At 49.0% G+C, this 22,291-nt stretch overlaps 1 protein-coding gene across 8 annotated transcripts in view; it reads right to left on the bottom strand.

Annotated features, from left to right (window-relative positions):
- Positions 1-2,449: 2,449 nt before the first annotated feature.
- Positions 2,450-22,291, bottom strand: part of NCAM1 (neural cell adhesion molecule 1) — a 313,081-nt gene continuing 293,239 nt past the window's right edge. For 3 of the 8 annotated variants that reach the window (XM_025355124.1, XM_025355125.1, XM_025355126.1), the window contains 4 exons: positions 20,606-20,783; positions 10,507-10,714; positions 9,004-9,120; positions 2,450-5,605 (listed from right to left, as the gene is read on the bottom strand). In XM_025355124.1, the coding sequence (XP_025210909.1) occupies positions 5,485-5,605; positions 9,004-9,120; positions 10,507-10,714; positions 20,606-20,783 (624 nt within the window). In that variant the 3' untranslated portion in view covers positions 2,450-5,484. Of the gene's footprint in view, positions 5,606-7,116; positions 7,933-9,003; positions 9,121-10,506; positions 10,715-15,709; positions 18,070-20,605; positions 20,784-22,291 lie in introns of those variants that run through there. The other 5 variants (XM_025355127.1, XM_025355130.1, XM_025355129.1 and 2 more) reach the window with 3 other exon arrangements.

Here is a 22,291-nt window from a genome sequence, read left to right as displayed (position 1 = left end):
ACTGGCTCCAGAGAGCCAACTGCTAACTTTTCAGGAAATTTGTGAGCCAGTTGTTACATAAACATATATAATTTATAAAAAGTTAAATTATATAAAGTTATAATTAAGTAAATTATATTAAAACCAAAGGCAATACTCAAAATGCATCGCTTCTTAATTATATTACTACTTACTTTACTACTATTATTGATATATTAAAAATTTTATTATTACTACATACTACTATTACCTATGCACTTGACGTTATTTCTCTTGTATCTGCATGGTGGAAATACAGTATTATATAATGACATGCTACTATGCATCTCTACCTAACTCCTCGTCTGGTGAGGCCATATTGAAATCAGTCATACTGAGAGTATTTACACACTGCTGAAGTCAGTAAATGCTACAAATCAAGGTTTGATTTATTTTTTTTTTAGTGCTTGTCTAGACTTATGGAAGTAATGGGGAAATATTTTATGATTCAGATTAAACTCACAAGTGTGCCATGTCTGCAGCTGTTACACTGTGAACGAACGGCACAAAAAATTGAGGCAGTATTTCTCTAGTATTCAAAAACTTACCCCGATTCAACAAAGAAGTCACTCACATCATAGATGGATGAGTGAAGTTCTAACATATGTCTTTATTGTTTCATCTTATTTGTTAACATAAATGAATGCATCAGCCAACATGCAGGTTGGAACTACAGTCCTTTGTGAATGGGAACCACAAACTGATTATGGATACAAGACTTCAGCAAAAAATGAACCAAAGCATTCTGTGGGTATCAGTTGGATAGATGCAATTTCAATGTAGAATACTGTATATTTTATTATTTGTCAATGGCATCCTTTATAAGTTAAACACATACATGTGTGCACACACACACGTTGCCCTTCTCCCTTGGAGAGTTGGCCATTAAACATTTACCAACAACCACTGGCTCATCCCTCTCACACACTCCATGTCCATCATGGAGCACCTGTTCACATCCTTCACTCTGAGCCCAGGTGATGGCACTTCCATCGCCTGAAGCATTGCTGATTGCTATAGGGGGTGTGGGGGAAACGGGCATGACAAAGGCTGTGCCTGGAGGTGGCACAAGCTACTTCTGTTCATATTCCATTTACTGAAGCAAGTCATCTGGCCATGCCTACCTTTAAGTGAGGGGAATCCCACTATGTGTCTAGAATGAAGAAAGGGAGAACCACCATAGCACATTGGATGTTTACGTGTCTACTGTCTGCCCCACTCCCAGGCTTGAATGTAACCTACATGAGAAAGAGTTGCCTTGCTCACTGCCACATCCCAGTAACCCAAACACCTTGGAGATGCTCTATGAATACTGAATGAATCTGAGAGGAAACTAGCCCGAAGGGGAAGGCTCTGGAAGCAAGCCCCCATGGATGAACGGAGACTGTCATCATTTCATGTTTTCTCCAAATCTTGTAAACAATGTGTTTTAGTCTTAGCCTGTCATATGCAGCTGAAATCTGGAGCAAAGAAAATCGTATAGATGCATATGGCTCTGTGTCATTATTACAGGCAAGCGAGGCAAAACTGAAGGATGCAAAATTGAAGGACGTATCACTCTCAGATTCATGTAACTGCAGGGTTGGCCTCGAGAGTGAGCACCTCCTTACATTTTGTGCCCTTGGATTCTCCCTCGCTTTACCTTAGCCTTGGTTCTATAGCAGGTCTTGTCCAGGAACTCCCAATTCCACAGCCTAATGGACAATTCCAACTCTAGCAGCTGCTGCTTTCAGACACAGCCAGGAGCATATACAAGAGAATGCTTAGCTGAGGCAATGTTATATTCACTCTTTGTCTAGCTTAGAGACATAATAAACTCCAGGGGCTGAATGATGGCTCTAAACACTGAGAGACAGGCCAAAGCAGTAAGAGGGAGGCATTACTTATTTTAGAATAAGCTCCATGCCATTACCTTATTGCTGAAATCTTGAAGTTCAGGTGTTGACTGTTACTACGATTAGGTCTGATGGTATCGCACACCCGGGATGCCAACAGCACCAAATCTCACTGATCGAGTTCCCACTGTGTGCCAAGAAAGCAGACACTAGGCCTTCGTGTACATGGTTTCATTCATCAACCAGCACCCTAACTCTCTTTTCTTGGTATTTCCTGTGTGTCAGAAAAGGAAACTGAATCTTCGGGAGATTAAGCAACTCTTTCAAGGTCAAACAGGGAGCAGCAGAACCAGGGTTTGAAGGAAACCTTTCTGAATCTGATGTCTGCCCCTTCTAAATTAGGGCTCTCATCTATCAACCTGCGAGAAAAAATACAGAAAGTATCATTCAGGCAACACATGAACTCAAGACACTGAGACTTCACTAACCTTCCTCGCACGCAAGGTCCTAAAGGAACTACCACACGCATGTCCACATCTGATGCACAGAACAGACTCTCACCGCATCGAAATAAACCCCAGTATGATCATAATAACTTTTTTTCTTTCAATTTTTATTGAACACAAGTATTCTGACAGAATGCAAAGTCAAAATTCTCAGTTAGTACTCAGTATTTACACCAGTGAGAATGGAAACAAAGGTGGTATCGATGTTTCACTTGGTAAAAAGTTTTATAACAAGAGAGAAAGGCCCCCGAAGTACAGAATGCTGGGTAGGGATGTTAATGGAGGTCTGAAAACCGCCGTCCAGACAGACGCCTCGAGTGAAAACCTGGGACTCGGAAGGCTCCATAGAAAAGTGTGAAAATAGAGTTCCACCTCCAAAGCTGCACTATGTACACCACAGCCCTGCAGGGTCCAGTGGCCCTGCTCATCACACTTGAGTGCTCCTCCAGCAGAACTTGGCCATGCCGGTCTTCATGTGAATACATATGTATGGCACATACACACATAGACACATAGACATTGGAAACTGGTGGAGTTGATCCCTCCTTCAAAAATTAAAAAAAAAGAAAATTATAAGCTTTGATCTCTTAACATAAAAGATAAAACATCTTGGAATAAAATGACTCCCTCTTTGATTTTAGAGAAAGCATTGCTTATTTACTTTTTTTTTAAAAAAGGAAAACTCTTGCATGCTAAGACAAACCTACATGTAATGGGAGAGAACAGACCAAAATGTGGGCAGAGTCTTAGGTCCTAGCTAATGGCAGAGCCAGGGTTCTAGGGGGTCAGCTGCCCCGGGCCAGGTGATCTGAGAGCTGACCTGTTTCTTTCTAACCATCAGAACCAAAATCAGTTGACCTAACCATAACCACTTTGACAGTCTTGACAAGGCATGGCATGGGCTTGGCCTGGTGTGGCAAAGCCATCGACACTGCAAGATGAGGAACTGAGTCCGCTGAACAGCCTGGTGACTGGAAGAGCCTGCCCCTCACTGCTGGGCCCTCCCGGTCTCAGACACCCAGGCTCTCATATTCTACTGTGTGTTCCAAGATCTCTCTTCATGTTCCTCTATCCTGAGGGCCTGTGCATTTGAACCAGAGATCTGTGCTGGCCCTAGAATCAAAGGGGCCAGGGCTGTGTGTTCTGGGATCCTCCATTTCCATCCCCAGGAGCTGAGAAAATGCAACATAACCCCACATTGAGCAAATGACAAGACCGTTATTCTTCACAGTTTGAAAGTATAATTTAGCATCGCCACTGATGGGACTGCAGAAGTGTCAGAACATTGGGGAGACTGGCCCACAGAATCGACCCAGAGGCAGCCTTGCCACCCTAACCTCTTGCTGCTTTGTACCTTAGGAGAGGAGCGCATGCGGAGTACTGATTTCTGTTTACTTAGCGTCATCTTCATCATCATCATCATCATTTGTATTTCCTTTTCTTTGTTTAAAGGCTTCGATTCCTTTTAAGAGTGATTTTTGTTTCCTGAATATTTTTTTCTGAACTATCTGCTATACCTTCCACAACCAAACTATGTTGAAGTTTTATTTCAATACTATGACAAAAACACGTTTCACACTAAAATATTCACGCATCCACAGTGCACAAGCTTGCAGTTCTAAAGTAGAATGAGGAAAAAAAAAAAAAGCAAAATTTCTATACAAAGGGCTGGCTTTTCCCTTCTCCCCGCCCTCCCATCCCCCTGAAAGTTTCTGTATTTTTCCCCCACTTGGTTTCCAATCCAGGAAAGTTGTGTTATGACTCCAGACAGTAGGTTGTTTCTTTTCTCTTTTGTTTCTATAAATGCTGCCTAAGTGAACAGAAGGCCGATGTTACTTTACTTCAACAGATTTCCAAAAAAAGACACTAATTCCCTGAAGCACACATGCTCTTCCGCTCAAATCTAGATTCTGGGCTCAAAAGGAAATGGTATGTATATATTTTATTTGGCTTTCTACACAAAGGGGATGTGTGGGGTAATAATGTGTGTTCACCAAGACCAGCCCCAACTATACAATCTTCTCTGCTTCATTCAACAAAGCCTAAGGAGTCCTTCAAAAGAAGGGTGAGAACGCCTGGGAGCAGATCCCTTTTCACAGATGCAGGCAGGTGGCGGCTAATCAGAAAGTGGTCTAACCCCCAAAGAAACACAAAAATAACCAAAAATTGAAAAAGCAAAACCATTCCAGAATGAGATGGATTTTCACCTGAGTGGGACCCAGGCAAAAACTGCAGATCAGAAAAGAGGGGAAGAGCAGCTGTAAACAATCATGTTTTGTGAAGTCGTCCTGTGCTAAAGCAAGCGTGGGATGATCCTACCTACCTCTAGGTGGTATTTGTTACCTTAAAAAATAAAAGGCAGCTATTTCACATGGACATTTAAACACAACCAAAGTCGAACATTTGTCACCTTGTAAACACTGGAAAACAAAGTTGGCAGAAAGAAAAAAAAAAGAATGTAAAAGAAAGAAAAATAAGTCTGAATACTGCAAATTGAGATCTACCCCCAGAAGCTGCAATTTGGCATTCTTCCTACAAAATAAGAGTCTACGTGGGAATTGAATTCAGCTAGAAAGGGTGACACACTTTGCATACTGAACAAATACAAAGTGAACAGAAATTATAACTTATTTATGAGGTTTTACAGAGTTCAAACTTGACTGAAAGTATAAAAATAAACTGTGGACTTTGTTCATTCGATTAGTCTTAGTGCCTGAAAGTTATTTCTCTGAAACTGGTCTGTGCCAATCGGGTAACACCAAGTGTGGTCTTCCTGAACCTAGATTTTGTTTCTGAGCTTCCTAGATTCTTAATTTGGGGTCCTTTTGTCTGATTTTTAAATGGTTTCAGGGAACGGAGTGTCCTAGTTTGGCTGTGGGTTTAACCTTTTTGTCTCATTTTCTTACAAGTGAGTGCTAACAAAGGGACCCTTTCTATAAGATTCCCATGTTTTATCTGTTTAGTTTTTTTTTAAAGGCAAAAGACACTAGAGAAATGAGATGTGTGTGTGTGTGCGTGTGTGTGTGTGTGTGTGTGTGTGTGTGTGTGTCTGTGGTGTTGGAAATGCTCTGGTGAAGCTGCTGTGTCACTTTTTATTTTGATCTTTGCTCGGTTCTCGTCACCCATCATGCTTTGCTCTCGTTCTCCTTTGTCTGTGTGGCGTCATTGGGGACCGTCTTGACTTCGGCTGGCGCTGGCTTCGTTTCTGTCTCCTGGCACTCTGGCTTTGCTTCTACAGGGCCCTTCCTGCAGAGAATCAGGAAAACAGCACCACTGAGACCACGGTCTGCAAACATCTCGCCCCTGTATCCAGGCCCTGGGGACAGCGGGGAGGAGGGGGTTCTCCAGTGTCAGCACCCGGCTCCAACCGCTGCCCATCAGAATCACCTGGGAGCGCTAAAAATCACCCATGCCTGGGCCTTGTTCCCGGAAATCCTGATTTAATTGGTCCGGACACGGTGACTTTTAGAAGCACCCAAGTGACTCTAATGTGCAGCCATAGTTGAGAAGCACTGAGTCAGAAGAACGAGTCCTCTCCTCTTCCAGCCCTAAGGTGATGCCAGAGGCTGTGTTTTTACCTGGGGTGGTGGAAGGGGGCAGCAGAGGCAGCTCCTCCTCACCCTGACCAGCTGCAGTGGCAACAGCGCAGCTGGATGTAAACGCAGCCTGCGGGGCTGGGCTGGGCTCCCAGCACTGATTTCAGGGGCCCCTTGGCAACCCACTCTTGCCTGTCCCTTCCCCACCCCACCCTGTGCTATTGCAGGATGATGCCTTTAGGGCCTGCCCGGGTAGGGTGAGAAAACACTGATGGAGGCAGCTTTTCATGGCAGCTTGGTGGAGGACTGGAGCGGACCTGGTGGCTATGCGGGAGTTGAGGGCAGCTGAGTGGGCAGTGCTATCAGAGTCCTTTTCCCTCCTGACGCTGAGATTCAGGGCTCCTGGCGAGAGCCCCTTGCAGCCCATGGTGGCAGCATGTCAGCCTATCTGGGGAGCAGCCACAGGAGCCGCTATAAACATCTAGGTCTGACTCTGCCTCCATCAGTTCCAGCAAAGGGAATCGGGTCTGAGGATGCATGGGGACAGGTACAGACCCCAGCCTCAGCTGGTGCCACTGAATTTTGGCAAGACACTTACAAACCTGAAAGGTTAAGGACTTTCTCCGGAACTTAGAGACCCAGCAGCCATGTGATGCTGGGAGCCCCGAGTCTTCCCAGCCACTCTAAGAGCAGGAGAAGCAAGAGTGGGCTGAGGGCCGGGATTGGAAGGGAAGGGTGGGCATCCGAGCCAGAGTGCGAGGGGGCCTCTGGACGGCACCCTCCCCTGCCACGGGCCTGGGGCCTACCTCTTTTCTTCCTGCACATCAGTGTCTTTCTGGTGGGGCCTCAGCCTGGCACTGAATAACACACCGACTGGGGGCCCCAGGGTGGCTGATAAGGGCACCTTGGCCTTCTTAGCCTGCTTCCCAAGCTATTCTCATCAGTGGCCCGACTGCAAGGGCTCCCCCAGGGAAAACAGAAGCCGCTGCTAGGATGATAAGGATAAAACATAATTAACATGGCCTAATTAGCCAGCAGGCGGCTGCTCCTGGGGCCCAGCTGCCTGTCCTGCTCTCTCTGCCTTGTCCCAGCCCCTTGGTTGACGGTCGCCTCAGAGAAGCCCTGGATGAGGCTGAAGACACATCTAAGAAGGAGGACACAGCACAAATGCACACCACCACAGGACACAACCCGATGACAGCAGACAAAGAGAGGCCGTACTCGGTCTTTGCTGGCGCAGGCGAAACAGAGCTGTCTGCAGTGGAAGGAGCAAGCTCAGGGGCTTGTCCACTGGCCCCAGCGGCGGGAGCAGGAGAGCCCAGGGCTGCAAAAACATCCTTTGCAAGGTCAATATCTGGGGTCTTGAAGTTCCCTTCGTCCATTTTAAAGTCCTCGCCCTGGGAAGGGTTTGTGGTGCTGACGGAGGCAGCCTCGCTCTTCGGGCTAGCAAGGGCTGTGGCTGCCTCGGCCGGGCTCTTCGAGGCTCCGGGCTGGGTGGGCTCCGGGTCCGGGCCTTTGGTGCTGGGAGCCTCCTGCTTGGCCTGAGGGGCTTCTGTGGCAGGGGCAGCCGCTGCTGCTAGAGGACTGGCTGCCCCAGTCGGGGTGGGGACTGGTGCAGGGGTGGGCTTGCTGGCCGGAGGAGCCTTAGAGGCCTCCCCAACACTAGCAGGGGCGCTTGGGCTGAGGACAGCCCCTTGGTTAGCCAGGACACTAGAAGACAAATTGCTAGCGGCAGGGGTTGAGGTCGGGGTGTCGCTCAGGTCAACAAGGGGGGCGACCTTAGGGGCTGAAGCTGGGGCTGGGGAGGAGGCAGAGGCGCTGGGCCCCTTGGAAGGGGTGGCCTGGCCAGCCGGTACAGAGTTTGAGTCAGGCGTGGCCGTGGCCGGCGGGGCAATACTGGAGGTCAGGGTGGTGGTCTCACTGGTGGGGCTGTTCTGAGCAGTGGCAAAGGTTTCGGTGATAGTGTCAGAGTTAGTGGTGACGGTGGTGACAGAAGGCAGCATGTCCTCGACAGTGGCCGTAGTGTCGGCAGGCAGCCTGTGGAAGGACAGGAAGTAGAAGAGAATAGACAATGAAGCTGAGACGTGACAGAGAAGCGAGGAGGAGGGCTGAAGCCCAGGACAGGGACCATGGGGGTGGGGGCATGCAGTTAGGCACAGGCATGGACACAGGCCCACACAGAGAGAAGGATGCTGAGAGGAAGCACACGCCCAGGTGGGCAGAAGAGGACACAGGAGACAACAGAGAACGTGGCGGTTTCAAAAGGGACCTGCTAGCCCTTCCCCGCTGATGTCCCTCCAGCTCTCTGCACAGAGCTCCCTTTCCCTGAAGTCCCTGCAGACCTGCCTAGGGCTTCCTGATCCCTGCCCTGGATCTCGACTCAAGGAGGGGCAGGCTTCTGTTCAGCATCCACCTGCCCTAGGCTTCCTAGGTCCCAGAGGAACTGGGCCCAGCTGCCCTGCAGGGCTCCCCAGGGCACTGATGGGAAAAGTCACCAGTAAGGCAGATTATGAGTACTCAGAATGGCTCCTAGGAGCTGTGGGTTCTTCCAGCCACAGATTTTGTGGTTCCTTGAAACTCCATTCCCTTTAAGCCCATAGGATCCTTGACCGTTAGGCAGGCATTACAACCACAACTGGTCAGGGGCTCTGTGGGTCCCCGAGGTTTCTGAACAGAGGAGGGGCCAGGAACTTTACCAGGTCCCTGGCTTCCCTTATCCTTTCAGGAGGAAAACACAAAACCCTAAAATTTCAAGAAATCCTAAGCAGACTCTGCTAAGCCTCATTGAGATTTTGCCACCTTAAGTCATTTCCAGAATATGTGTACAACTTGAGAACAGGGGCTAGGGATCCAGGGATCCCCGCTTATACAGGAGCCTTCTAAGGGTACCCACAGCCACCGAAATAGCACCAAAATGCCTTCTCTCTGAGGACAGAGTGAGGTCAGGCATTTCTTAGCCAAGCAGGTCTTGTGGCCAAGGGTTTGGAATCCTGGCCAGAACTGTTTGGCCGGGAGCTGTGGGTAGGGGCACGGGAGGTGGGGATAGGGTGGGGAGGTGGGTGTGGGGGTCTCTATGGAGCGGGTGCCAGCCCCTCCCGGCCCACGTACTCGGGCTCCGTCAGTGGCGTGGTCTCGTTGGGCTCTGTGTGTTTCCCTCCGTCATGGTTTGGGGTCCGCTCCTCCTCCGTTCGGACCTCCACGATGGGCTCCTTGGACTCGTCTTTCCTGTGGAGACAGCACTGCTGGTTAGACCCTAGGGCAGCTGCAGGGAGAGGCTCCCCTAGAAGAGCAGCTATGACTCAATCCAAGGCTGGCACTGTGGCCATAGAGAGCCAACAGATTCAAATGTATGAGTCTCAGCCCAACTCTTGCTAGCTGTGTGACCTTGCGCTTCGGATTTAATCACCCTGCCTCAGTTCCTTCATCTGTAAAATGAGGCAAAAACAGTGTTACCTTGCCTAGTTATTATGAGAAGTCAATGAGAGGATGCATGGGAAGTGCTAAACACAGTGCCTGACACAGGTCATTGCTCAAATACATACATCTATCTCTGCACACAGGTATACACACATTTCTTTTTCTTTTCTTTCCTTTCTTTTCTTTTCTTTTTTTTTTTTTGAGACAGAGTCTTGCTATGTCACCCAGGCTAGAGTGCAGTGGCGTGATCTTGGTTCATTGTAACCTCCGCCTCCTGGGTTCAAGCGATTCTCCAGCCACAGCCTCCCTAATAGCTGGGATTACAGAAGCATGCCACCACGCCCGGCTAATTTTTGTATTTTTAGTAGATGCAGGGCTTTGCCATGTTAGCCAGGCTGGTCTCAGACTCCTGACCTCAAATGATCCATCCATCTCAGCCTCCCAAAGTGCTGGGATTATAAGCGTGAGTCACCCCTACATATACATTTCTAAGTATGCGCACATACATGTATATGCATATACAGTGCCTGGCATGTGGTGGTGCTAAACAACTTATTTCCTTGCTCGGTCCCTTTCTGGCTTGCTCCAGCTCTGCTCCACCCAGTGACAGTCTTCGAAGGCTCCTGCTAACTGGCTTAGGATCTGATTCTCCAAGATGCTGTTGGAGGGACAGTATCTGGATCATCGGCTCCATAAGGACAGGAATTTCTTTTTGTTTTGTTCCCTGCTGTACCTATGTGCCTGGGAACAGTGCCTTGCCTGCAGCAGCTGCTTGCTAAATATTTGTTGAGTGATGGATGAATGAATGAATGAATGAATAAATGATGTGTGAAAGCAAGGCGAGTGTGTCCGTCTAATGCTGCCCCACCCCAGGGCAGCTCCTCTCCAGGTTTAGTTCCGACAGTTTCCCTCATTTTGACATATACAGGGATTTTCACACTCTGGGGAGATTCTAATACAAGAGATCTGGGATTGGGCTCCAGAGTCTACGTTTCAAACAGGTAACCCCCAAAGACCATGCTTTGAGAAGCTTTTCTCTAATGTTTTTCCCCCCTCAGGGTTCCAAATGGAGAACATGCAATGTAAGGAAAGGTCACGACAGGCACCAGCTGATGGCTCGGGGTGGTGCAGCTGCTGGGTCCCTGGGCTGGAGCAGAGCCCAAACCTCAGCAGGGTGGACAGGTCTGCACTCACGAGAAGGCGGCCTTGCCCTCCTCCATGTCCTTGCCCTTGGCCCCGGGCCCGGCTTTTCCACACAGGTTGACCGCAATGCACATGAACAGGCCACATTTGTTCAGGAAGTAGCAGGTGATGTCCACGACCACCAGGAGCAGGACGAAGATGACGATGAGGATGCCCACGATGGCCCCGGTGCTCAGGCCTGAGGTGGGGCTGCCGTTGGCTTGAGAGGGAGAGAGATGGCTGATGGTTAACAGACTGAGATGCGAGACCTCTGGACCCTGCCAGCAAAAGCCCCTGGGGGTGGGGAGGTCCCAGAGGACTGAGTCATGGCATTCATGCCCAGAGTGACACCTTCCTGGGGCCTTTCTATGGCCCAGAGTTGAGAAAACAGGGTCTCTCTATACCTTCCAGAGGGAGGGATGACAATGTCACCTCACAGATTGGGGGATGAGGGTGAGCCTGGTCAGCTGGCCTTCCGTGAGTCCTGGGAGCAGACTGAGCCCCGCCTGTCTGAGAACACTGGCTAATGAGGCAGTTGGAGGGCACCGCTGTGTTTCCCCTGGACCAGGGCAAGAGGCTCTGCAGCACAGGCAGGCAGTGACCACTGATTTCAGGCGGGGCTGTGGCTTCTGGAGTACTCAGGGACAGGGGCCCAAAATGGGGTGGTGGAGGGTTTCTGGGGCTTTCTTGGGGCTTGTTGGGCTGTCCGTCACAATAGCATCCCCATTATACTTCTCCACTTCCTCTTTCCCTCTTTAGGAATGACCCCAAAGGAACCCTGCATTAGAGCACCCCGGGTTCATGGTTTACCCTCCTCACTGCACCCCAGAAAGACGAGTGAAGCCCGGGTGACTCCAGAGACATGGAGGCCTCCCCAAGCCCACTGGGCAAGGTGAAAGGTCTGGGAATACTCACCATCTAGGAGCTCAGGCCTGCTTGGACCAGACTTCAGGAAAACCTGAAGTGAGTGCAGACTCACTCAGAGGTGCACACACGCACATTCAGGCACACTCACACTCAGGATAAATGCCCCCGCAGACAGGCATGCACTCTCACATTCTAGCACCTGGCACCCTGGTTCTGGCTGGACACACTCTGAAAGACTCAGCCTGTGTCTTACTTCCCTGGTGCCCATCAATCCCCCCAGGGTCTTCGGCTATTGATGGTTTCACAGAGAGACCTGGACTCAGCTCTCTGGGGCCCCTGGGAGATCAACCCATGGTTATGATTGACACTAGTTGCCTGGGATGGACCAATCGACCTCTTGGTGGTTCCCAGCAGTGTCTGGGAGACAGTGGTCATGATGCAGGAAGCAAGGACCCGTGTGGAGCTCTGCCATTAAGTCAATGTGGGAACAATGACCCTAGACTGAAATATGGGCACTTCTTCTTTCCTCCACAACGACCTGCTTCCATAACTGGCAGCCCTGCCCTACCAGTAGACTTTGTCTAAAGCTTCCTGTGCTCTCAGGGCCAACTGAAGCCACCCAGAACTGCAGACTGAAGATGGGAACTACAGCCAACACTACCTGGGGCTCACCCCACCAGCCACCCCACTCCCAACCCAGCTCACTAGGCTTTGCCAAGCACCAGGCCAGGCCCAACAGCCTGCGAGCCATGTATCATGCCAGATAGATAGTGGAGGAAACATGTAACCAAGTAACCAGCACCAGAGCTGGGCCACACATTCTTCATGTTTCATGCAGCCTGTGTTTGCGGGAGGGTGGTGGTAGTGATGGCTCTTTGTGCCCCAGGGGTCTCTGTCCAGGCACTGTAGTGCTTCTCTGGTGGCTGTCCCTCTCCATTGATCCATATTTCAAACTTCAGTTTGGGGAATGGGCCATCAGCCTAGCATGCCAGAGAGGATCCCTCGCAAACGACTCCTGAGACCCTTGGGTGCAGCTTGCACACATTTTCAGTCCCTTTGGGACCTTGGCTTGCCTCCTAGCCCTTCCTCCTCAGGCTCCCTGGTTGGTCCCTGCCGACCTTGCACTGAAGATCCTAGTGCATTCCCCCAGGAAGGCTTTTGAGATGGCGAAGAACTCTGCTTGGAGAACCCAGCTCTGGCCAACTGTCTCTGGGCTTTGGCAGCAGGAAGCTGGCCACTGGCCTCAGCTGTCAGCTAGAATGGGTCATTTTCTTAGTAGCCATGAATGCAGAGGTATTTCTGTTTCGTCTCCTAAGAACAAAACCATCCATTTCCCCAGAGTCCTCACACATTCCACCCAAAAAGCAAAGGAGACACAGGCCTTCTTGGTCTTCAGGATCCCAAAGCTGTTTCCCCGAACAGGGAAGAAACTTTAGCCTTGGGTTTTCTCTCCATTCCATGACACAGGGTTCCAGGCCACCGCAGCCTCCGGACATCAGGACCCGACAGGTGGGAAGTGCCTACTCCCTGAAGAAAGAGCTGGAAGTATTTTTTTTTGATGACAGTGGGGAATGTGTCTGGATTTTTGGACTCAATGGCACTAATTATATCTTCTGAGGTTTATGTGTAAATATGATTTTGTGAAACTAATCATATCTCTAAAGAGGAAAAATAAACTCCTGCAAAGCTGCTCTATGTGCTTGAGAGGACAGCAGCTGAGACAACTGCTCTGTGCTCGTCAGACCCAGCTGGAGGGCGGCGCTGGCACTGCGCACATCCAGGGGAGGGCCAGGCAGGGAAAAGCCTTCTGAACTGTGCCATAAACAAGTAGGGCAACAGCCTCCCCTTTCATTTGAATATAAAATTCAAAGTCTTTCTCCCGGCCTAAAAGGCTCTGCCCACCCCTCTGTTGGGCCTCATGGCATGAACCAGCAGCCTCCCTTCTGCCTGCTGAACACACCCAGCTCGTCCTGCTTTAGGGCCTTGATGATTCTGTGCGTGGAACTCTCCCTCCAGCGTGGCTCTCTGTTGTCCTGCAGGCCTCAGTCCTGGTGTCACCTTCTCAGAGAAGCCTTATCTGATCTCTTATCTAGTGTGGCACCTCCAGCCAATATCTACCATGCTGCTAGCCTGTTTTATTCTCTTCTTACTACTATCTGCCACTTTCTGTTCATTTACATGCTTGTGATCTAGCCATCCCCTCTAGGACATCCCAGCAGGTACCCTGCCTGTCTCTCTTGTATCTCCCCAGCATCTAGGACAGTCCTGATTCACAGAAAATGTCCAAAGAATATTTGTTGCACAAATGCATGAGTGTTTAGTCTGGAGATGAGAACGCTATTTCCCAATATTTAAAGGTGTTATAACGAGAAGGAAGAAGTAATCTTACTGTATATGGCACCAATGTGTGGAAATTACGGTGGTGGCAGATTTTAGCTCCATCTGAGAAAGGACTAATAAACAGCGCTAATCCAACATAGTGTGGGCTGCTCTGAGAGGTGAGCTCCTTGATGCTGAAGGCATTCGAGCAGAGACCAGAACACGCCTTGGCAGGGATGCTGTAAGGCTGTGGATGAGGCTCCTGCACTGGGCAGGAGCGTGGGTGGAGACTGTCTCTTCAACCACAAGAGCCTGTCATTCTAACTCATACATTCTACACTGCCTGGCACATGGCACCGGTTCCCTAATGCCAGTATCCTCCAGAGTGTGGACTGAGAAAGACTTTTTCCTAGAAGACTAACAAGCTCGGTAGGTCCCATCTTTAATCATTGATCCTTGTGATTTTATTTTTGGCATGAAAAATACCTTTAAACTCAATGTATCTCCACCTGTAGCAGAATTCCTGGGGCATTTGTTAAAAATTCAGCATCTGGGGCTCCCCAGCTCTATGGGATCTGAATCACTGGGCGTGAGGCTCAGGAATCAGGAGCTGAACAAGCAGCCCAGTTGATTCTCATGAGGACCACACTCCTAGGTCTTCCCTCCCCTGCATCACAAAGAGGAACAGGTGCACAACTCATGGGATTTGCCACCCCAGGGTGCACTGCACTGTCTCACCCAGTGACCCTGAAAACAAACTTGACCTAATGTATTGAATATAAAATGAAGAGTATCCCCCAAAGGAAAAGGGACCACACTGTTCACCACCACTGAGTCTAAACTCCTCAAGCACGTGAGATGCTCCTTAAGCTAGGAAGAGAATGTTTGTGGCTTTTACAAAAAAGAGGCTATGAAGAAGGGACAGGCTGTGAAATGGGCAGCAGGGTATTCAAAGCAAAAGCCAACACCCATTCCCTCTCAGTGAGTATCACAGAATTGTTTAGTCCAAGATAACTAGAAGAACAAAGGCCATCTCCTGCCTCTTGTGTAATATTTCACAAAAGGAAAACTATAAACCTCCAGCGGTCTGTCTTTGCTATGGTCTTCCCTCGGCCCTCCCTTGACTAACTCACCCGTGCACCTTGGATGCAAAGAAGGCTTCTGGGGAAGAGCTTCCCCATAACCTCGAGGTCAGAGCTGCCCAGGACAGGGAGATGACGAAGCTGGAGCTGTCCATCTTCTGTGATTCCTGGCTTGGGAGGGGTTGGCACTAAAGAAGGAACTGGCTTGCTCCAAGAATGAGATCCACAGATGCCTACTTTTGTATGCTTTAATATAGGAACACGGGTCTCAAATTTTACGAATGTCCAGATGGGCCTGAATCCTTGTGCCATGAGACCCTGGTGCAGCAGAAGTGCCCTCTTCACCCCCAAGACTCCCAGAAGATGGTCAGACTCTTGGAACTGCCGAGCTGGGGTTCTGGTTCACTCATAAGCCCCTGACATGTCTGCTTGCTCCTTTGAATCAGCTAAACAGATGGCTGGTCTCAGGGGCTTGCAGGATGTGTCTGAGTTAAGTGTGATTATCAATAGAATACAACTTGCAAAGAGAATCTTCTCTCGGATTCCCTCTCCACAAGCTCACTCTGTGCAGCCTCTGTTAGGGAGACTATAAAGGCTGCTGTGTCATCAGGTGGCCTTGCCACAGAGTTGTGCATCTGGTGGCTCAGGGTGTGGCCCCATCCTCACCCATAGTGGCCACCTCCCCTGTTCTGCAAAGGCATTTTCCCCTCCCACTGCCTGCTGGGGACTCCAAGGCAGCAATGCCTCTTAACAGCTCTTAGGATCCCTGGGAAAAAGAGATTGCTCCCCGTTAGGAAGAAGAAGTATTTCCTTCGGTTAGAACTCCATTCACCAGGCTACTATTTTTCTAGGTAATCGTTTATCCAGGTACATGTGAGGTGGAGGGAAAGGGTCTTTGATGCTTTGTCAGACACAACTATTGAATAAAATCAAGCCACGCTGGTGAGTTCACATGAACTGTTATTTCCTTTAATAATGCAAAGGTGTAAACTTCATAAAGGCCTCACTGATTATCTACACAACAATGTTAGCATTCTTGTTAGTAGAAAAACATGATCCAAACCTGCCGTATAAATAGTCCAAAAATGAGCAGAGGAGCCCCATGGTGTGTGGAGCATGGGCAGCACAACTACAGGGCACAGGGGAGTGGGGTGCAGCTGAGCAAGGTGGGGTGCGCTCACTCCTGCAGGGTCTCTGAGGGCTGCTGTCTTCAGGACTCCTGGCGGGGCTGGAGGCTGCAGCCATCACTGGGAACTCAGTGTCCAGTGGGAGTGGGTGTGAGCTAATGCTGCCTCCTGAGAGGCGCACTGGTACAAGCCATGGGTCTGTCTAAATGGGACCCTTGAGGACCCTGACATTGTTTCAGCTGAGACCTGCCTGACCCTGGGATGCGTTGAGGGGACAGGGCCACGTCAGTCCTCTCCACACTTAGGACGAGATCTCCAAAGGGTCCCTTCAGAAAGATGGACACTGCCCTTCTCCTGTGGGTGGTCCTGGGATCAGGGGGAGGCAGACTCCCAAACTGGGCCCTACTAGGGTGAAGCCATGTGACTTCTGCCCAAGGCGATCCTAAGAGCCAGTAGCTCTCCCACACTGACCTGTGATCCTTATGCTCTGCCCTGTGCCCAAGAACCGTGCCTGCCTCCACTGCCCTGGTGTGAAGTGCCATCTGGGACTCCAGCGGGGGAGAGTTCTGTGGTTGGTGTGAGAGGCACTACCCTGCCTGAGCTACTGCACAGCATGGAGCCTCTGATGTCCGCACGTGAGCCTCTAAACTGAGCGCTAGGGATTAATGGCGAGCGCCAACATAGGTGGCTTTGCCCCTCAGACCACAGCATGGGGTCATTTGGAATCCCAAAGGGAAAGGCTAGTCTTTGAACATTAAAAATAATAACAACAGAAAAAAAATACATAAAGAAACCAAAAAGAACAAAAATCAAGCTTCCGTAGAGATGCTCAAAGATGAGATATGTAGAATGATATGTGACCACAATGGGGGGAGGGAGGGAGTTTTTATTCAGTAGAAGGTCCATCCCCAAGCACACACACTGATATTACCAAGCAGGATTCATCCCTGAGTCTCCACGAGGGACCTTAACAAAACACACCCACTTTCTCTCCCGGGTGAACTCCCAAGCAGCAGGGAGGAGCAGCTGGATTTTCAGGAGAGTTTAGAAAATGTCACTGAACCAGCCCACCAATACAGAGGCTGGGGCATTCAGGAAGTACTGCCAGGTTGGCTCGGCCCCAATTTATTAACCCTCCTGGGCTGAGCAGTCTGGGAGTGGCCTGTCCCTCCCCTTCTTCTCTACTGAACACACACAGGCCAGGTAGGGCACTAATGCCTGGTTCACAGTGGATGCTTCCAACCTGTCCTGTAGACTGATGCTCAAAGCCATTCTGTGGGTCATTGCTGAACCACAGCCCCACTCTGTGCTGATCTGTGACATGCTGCCAGGCAGCAGGGGAGTCACCCCGATTGGGAGGCAAAGACCTTTCGAAGCTGACACTTGTTGGCACATCACGGCTTGGCCCTGTTCACAGAGACAGTGTGAGGTGCTGGCCGTAATACGAGGACTGAAAGCACATCCCAGAACGTTCATCAGCCCCAGAAAATATCCAACAAATTCAACTTTTTTTCCAGTGCATGGGCAACAGGGGTGACTTAAGTTGCCCATCATGTCAGCAAAATGCTCATGTGAGTCAGTGCGGTCTGGCTCTCTTAACATGGGCACCTAAATGCTTAATTGCAAGCAAAGCCAATTACTTATTGAAGGGAGGACAAGGAGCACAGAGTTAGAATGAGGGGAATGCATGGTGATTTTAACAATCTAACACAAGCTGTAGAAGGTACTTAGAATTCTTCCTCTGCTACATCATATTTAGGTTTGAACACAAAATGCAACAAGTAGCAGATATGCAGAAACTTCTCTGTAAACCTAGCATGATGGTTTTTAAAAAATAGCATTTAAAGAAAGAGCTCTCAAATTCTTTTTACTGCCATTAAAAAGGGGGCAAACTCCTTATGAAGTAGCACAAAAGTATCTGTGAGTGGTAACATGTCTGGAGGTAAAGCTTTTTTCCAATCGCAAAACCTTCTCTTCCACACAGAATGGTCGCTCAGCAGCTGTGGCCATGGTGGTCCTGCCAGGTTCTTCCAAAGGGGGCACTGATCTTTTTCATAGGAACTGGGCTTTTAAGCAAATTTAATTTTTGTGTTCAAGTTCCTAACAGAGCAAAAGCAGAGTCACTGCAGAGAAAAGCAATGAGACAAAGGTGTAGGATGCAGAACTGCCTCCCAAGGTTGCTGCAGGTGTCAGGCAATGGGTCCCCAGAGAGAATGTGGTTGTTTAAAAACAAATGTGGCAGTGGGGATGTCCCAGTGACGTCCAAGGTGACAAGTGTGACGACAGACACAGGAAGGGGAGGGGGAGAGAAGGAAAGGGAAGGTAGAGACAGAAACAGAGAAAAAAAATAGATAAAAAGAAAAAAAATTAGGTCAACGCTAGAAAACACAGAATCACAGGTTAATTCAACTTAGTAAATTAAATTGACAAAGGTTAGAGAGGGTTCAGTGCGGTATCAATACCATAAGGCCAGTTCAGAAGCTCAGCAATGCCAGAAGCAGCACAGCAGGGTTAATCTGGGGGTTAGGGATCAGCGAGCAAATGAAATTAAAGTGAGAGAACAGAAGCCTCCACAGTAAAATACAAGAGTTTGATTAGGAGAGTGTTACCTTTCACTAAGGTGAAGCTTCTTAGACACAGCCAGCAAGTGTATCGTCTTCTAGTGTCTAGCGTGTTTTACCCATAGTGGTGGAGATGCATTCAATCGCTGCACTATGAGTCAGCACACTGTGCATAGGGATTGGGGATCGCCTTGTCAGAGATGAAGCAGGCTTTTCCTCCTATGCCACAAGTCCCCCACGCCAGTGCTGTTAAAGGAAGTCTCGTTCTGCTCCCCTCTTCACCTTCTACCCTGTTTGCTGACCACAGAATTCAACCACAGATGTCCAACTTGTCATTCAGAGAGCTTTTATTCTCGGATCCCAATTCAATGGCCAGGAAAGTCTAACCAAGAACACAGCCAACCACCTTCTCAGACCTGTGCAGGAGAGCCACAGAGCCATCACTGGTGAGGTGAGCAATCCCCCAGCCCTCTCTGGCTTAAGCGGGCACCTGGGCGATGCACAAGAAGGACTCTGACGTCTCCAGCAGGCACAACTCTGGAGGACAAGGTCTACCCGGAATTTCGGTCTCTGACACAAAAACCACAGAAGCCAGTACCGCTAGGAGTACCCAGCATGTGAACACAGCAGGTCCAAACAGCTTACCCAGTGAGTCTCACCCCAGGGAGCAATTGCCATAAGGAATCTGTCTTGCTGCAAAGGGCTTACTCAAGCCTCACCTGATCTCACCTCCTAAGTGTCCCATGAAGGCCGGACAGATCTGGACATTCACCCCGGACTGTCGTTTGCAAGGGAACGGACCAAAGAATGGAGAGAAAGAAGGGGCAGAGGAAAAACAAGGAGAACCTCCATTTGAACATCCTATTAAGGTATAATGAGGACATTTCCTGCAGCCTCACCCATGTGCCTTGCCTTCTGCACCGACCATCTGACCAGCAACTGTGGAGAAACACCCACCCCAGCAAGCACTGGGGAGCCTTCCTGACAGTGCAGGGGGCACCAATTGATGCTTCTGATCTACAGTTTAAAACTCACCTGCCAACTGACTGGAGGTCCAGCACACGTCTCCCAGACACACACATCCATGTACAAACAACCACTGGGAACCACACACTGATCTTGTTTGGTTGCTGCTGTCCTAGCCCACTTTTGCACATACATCCCTGAATCATAGGCAGCCCACAGCCCTCTGGCCTGTCTCCCCCTGGGAGGAGCAATCATGACCACAGAGCCAAGAGCTGGGCAAGCACTGAAGACAGCGTAGGCGTGAGGGGGGCTGCCTAAGGCCATCTTCCCACCACACTTGAACATGGCAGAGTATATGGGGCCCCCAAAAGGCTGCAGCTGTATGTTGTATGCCCACCTCTCCTGCCTATGGTTGGCCTTTGGATGGTCTGGAAAAGCAGAGTGATCAGTTGAAGAGCTCCTTCTTCTCTGAGGGATTTGGCCAATAAGGAGACTGGCCATCAGTGGCAAGGTTAGGTCTTAGATCCCTGGAGACAGATCTGCATCTACTAGGAGAATTGCTGCCATCACAGTCTCTAGCAGACTGAATTGCTTTCACTGATGATGCTTTCCAGCGTCTATTTTCTCCACTTGTTCTATTACAAGTGGTTCAATTTAATGTATGTTTCCATTGAGAGGCCTTTGGTAGATAGGGTTTGTAACTAACTGGGCATCATCTCTTCCTTCTCTTGGGGTCATCACAGAGAAGAGATTTGGACCATGGCTGTGCTGATAAAGCAAGCATCAGATAGAAAGTGCTTAGAAACAGTTATGTGGTCCAAGTATGATGTGGCAGATGGCAGATAAGGTCTCAAAAAAGGACGCTTACTCAACCAACTTCCAAGGCTAGGCTGGAGCTGGAGCACTTCCCATCTGAGGGGTCCAATGGACTGATTGGCATCAGTCCTTCAAGGCCAAATGGGATAGGACCTTTTCTCCAGGATGCTTGGCCAAGCCTTCCTGGGGGTCCAGTACATCTCACCCCACTGCACAGATAGGTACAAGGCAAAACTAAGCTTTGCATGGGCAACCAATCATGAGGATGGCTGTAAGCAAGCAAGTTGTCAGGGTTCTTCAGGCGCATTAGGAGGTGCAGCACTTGTGCATTAATTCAAAGCGGGAAACAAACAGAAAGCAGAGGCAGCCATACCTGGGATGGCTGTGGGCTGGGCCGAGGTCCTGAACACAAAATGAGCTGCCTTGGATTTTCCTTGCTGGTTCTCAGCCACCACGTAGACCTCATACTCAGCGTTCCAGTCCAGGGACTTCAGCATGACGTGGTCACTGCCAGACGGGAGCCTGATCTCTGGTTTCCACTCGGAGGAGAGCTTCGGAGGATACAAGAGACCAAAAGAAGGATACAAGAGACCAAAAAAGCTTTAGACAGAAGTACTGGTAAGACCAGATAATAGGCAGAACTTACGGGACTCAATAACTTTTGGTGCGAAATCATGGAAATAAGAAGCAATGATGGGGTTGGGCGCAGTGGCTCATGCCTATAATCCCAGTCACCTTGGGAGGCCAAGACGGGTGGATCACTTGAGGTCAGGAGTTCGAGACCAGCCTGGCCACCATAGTGAAATCCCATTTCTACCAAAAATACAAAAATTAGCTGGGCGTGGTGCCACACACCTGTAGTCCTAGCTACTCTGGAGGCTGAGGCAAGAGAATGGCTTGAACCCAGGAGGTGGAGGTTGCAGTGAGCCAAGATCATGCCACTGCACTCCAGCCTGGCCGACAGAGCAAGACTCTGTCTCAAAAAAAAAAAAAAAACAAAAAAAAAAAAACAAAGAAGAAGAAAAAAAAAAGCAGTGATGGGACATGGTCTTTATTCTTTACCAGCCTGAAAAATTGCACAGGTCAGGAGGTCAACCTTGCATGCTGGCAAACACAAGCAGCAGCAGATGCCAGTGTGGCACTGAGCCAACCCTGTCAAGGTCCCATCACCTTCAGGGCATGCAGAGACTCAAGCACCATCCCTGTCTCCCAGGCTATACTCTGGTGCTGGGGACATATGCACAAAGATGTCTTAGAAGAGTAATAAAACAAGTATGTTTCTTGTCATATTTCAGGATGCTGCTTAAGTTAAGGTGTGTGACTCACCTTCCTGATGTGTGAATACTGTGTAGATTCCAGTTTCGTTAAAAATAAAAACTATTTTTGTTGCGCCCTTACTAAGTGCTAGGCACTACAAGAAGCTTTACACATATTTTCTCGTTGTATTCCTACAACATGCCTGTGGGGTTTCGTCAGGCTCTTACTAAACCCGATGATGGGGAAGTGAGAGAGAAGTAAGGTGACTAACGTAAAATCACACCTGTAGTCAAGCTTCAGCTAAGTTCGTTTGGGCCCAAAACTATGATCTTTCCTTTTTTTTTCTTAATTGTGTTCTTGAAAATAAGAGTTTTAATTGATACAAAATAGCTATACATATTTTCAGGGTACATGTGATAACTTAATACATTCACTTAATTTGTAAAGATCAAGCCAGTGTAATTGAAATATCCATCACCTTAAATATTTGTCTTTCTTCAGGCTAGAAACATTTGAATTATTTTCTTCTAGCTAGTTGGAAACATACAATAGGTAATTGTGAACTACTGTCACACTACTGATCTATCAAACGCTTGGCTGTATTTCTTCTATCAAACTGCATTTGTTCCCATCAATCAATCTCTCTTTATCTTCTCCTCCTCTCATGATCTTTCCTTTCTTTAGTAGGGAGCTCAACAAACGTCTGTTGGACTGAATAAGGTTTTTCTATTCCATGCAGTGTGGCCTGGTCTCTGTAACTGCAACAAATAGATGGCGGTACCTCAGGACTAAGTTCTGCTGT

Source organism: Theropithecus gelada, chromosome 14, assembly GCF_003255815.1.
Source record: "Theropithecus gelada isolate Dixy chromosome 14, Tgel_1.0, whole genome shotgun sequence".
Lineage (NCBI taxonomy): Eukaryota > Metazoa > Chordata > Mammalia > Primates > Cercopithecidae > Theropithecus > Theropithecus gelada.
This window is presented reverse-complemented; position numbering and strand designations above follow the sequence as displayed.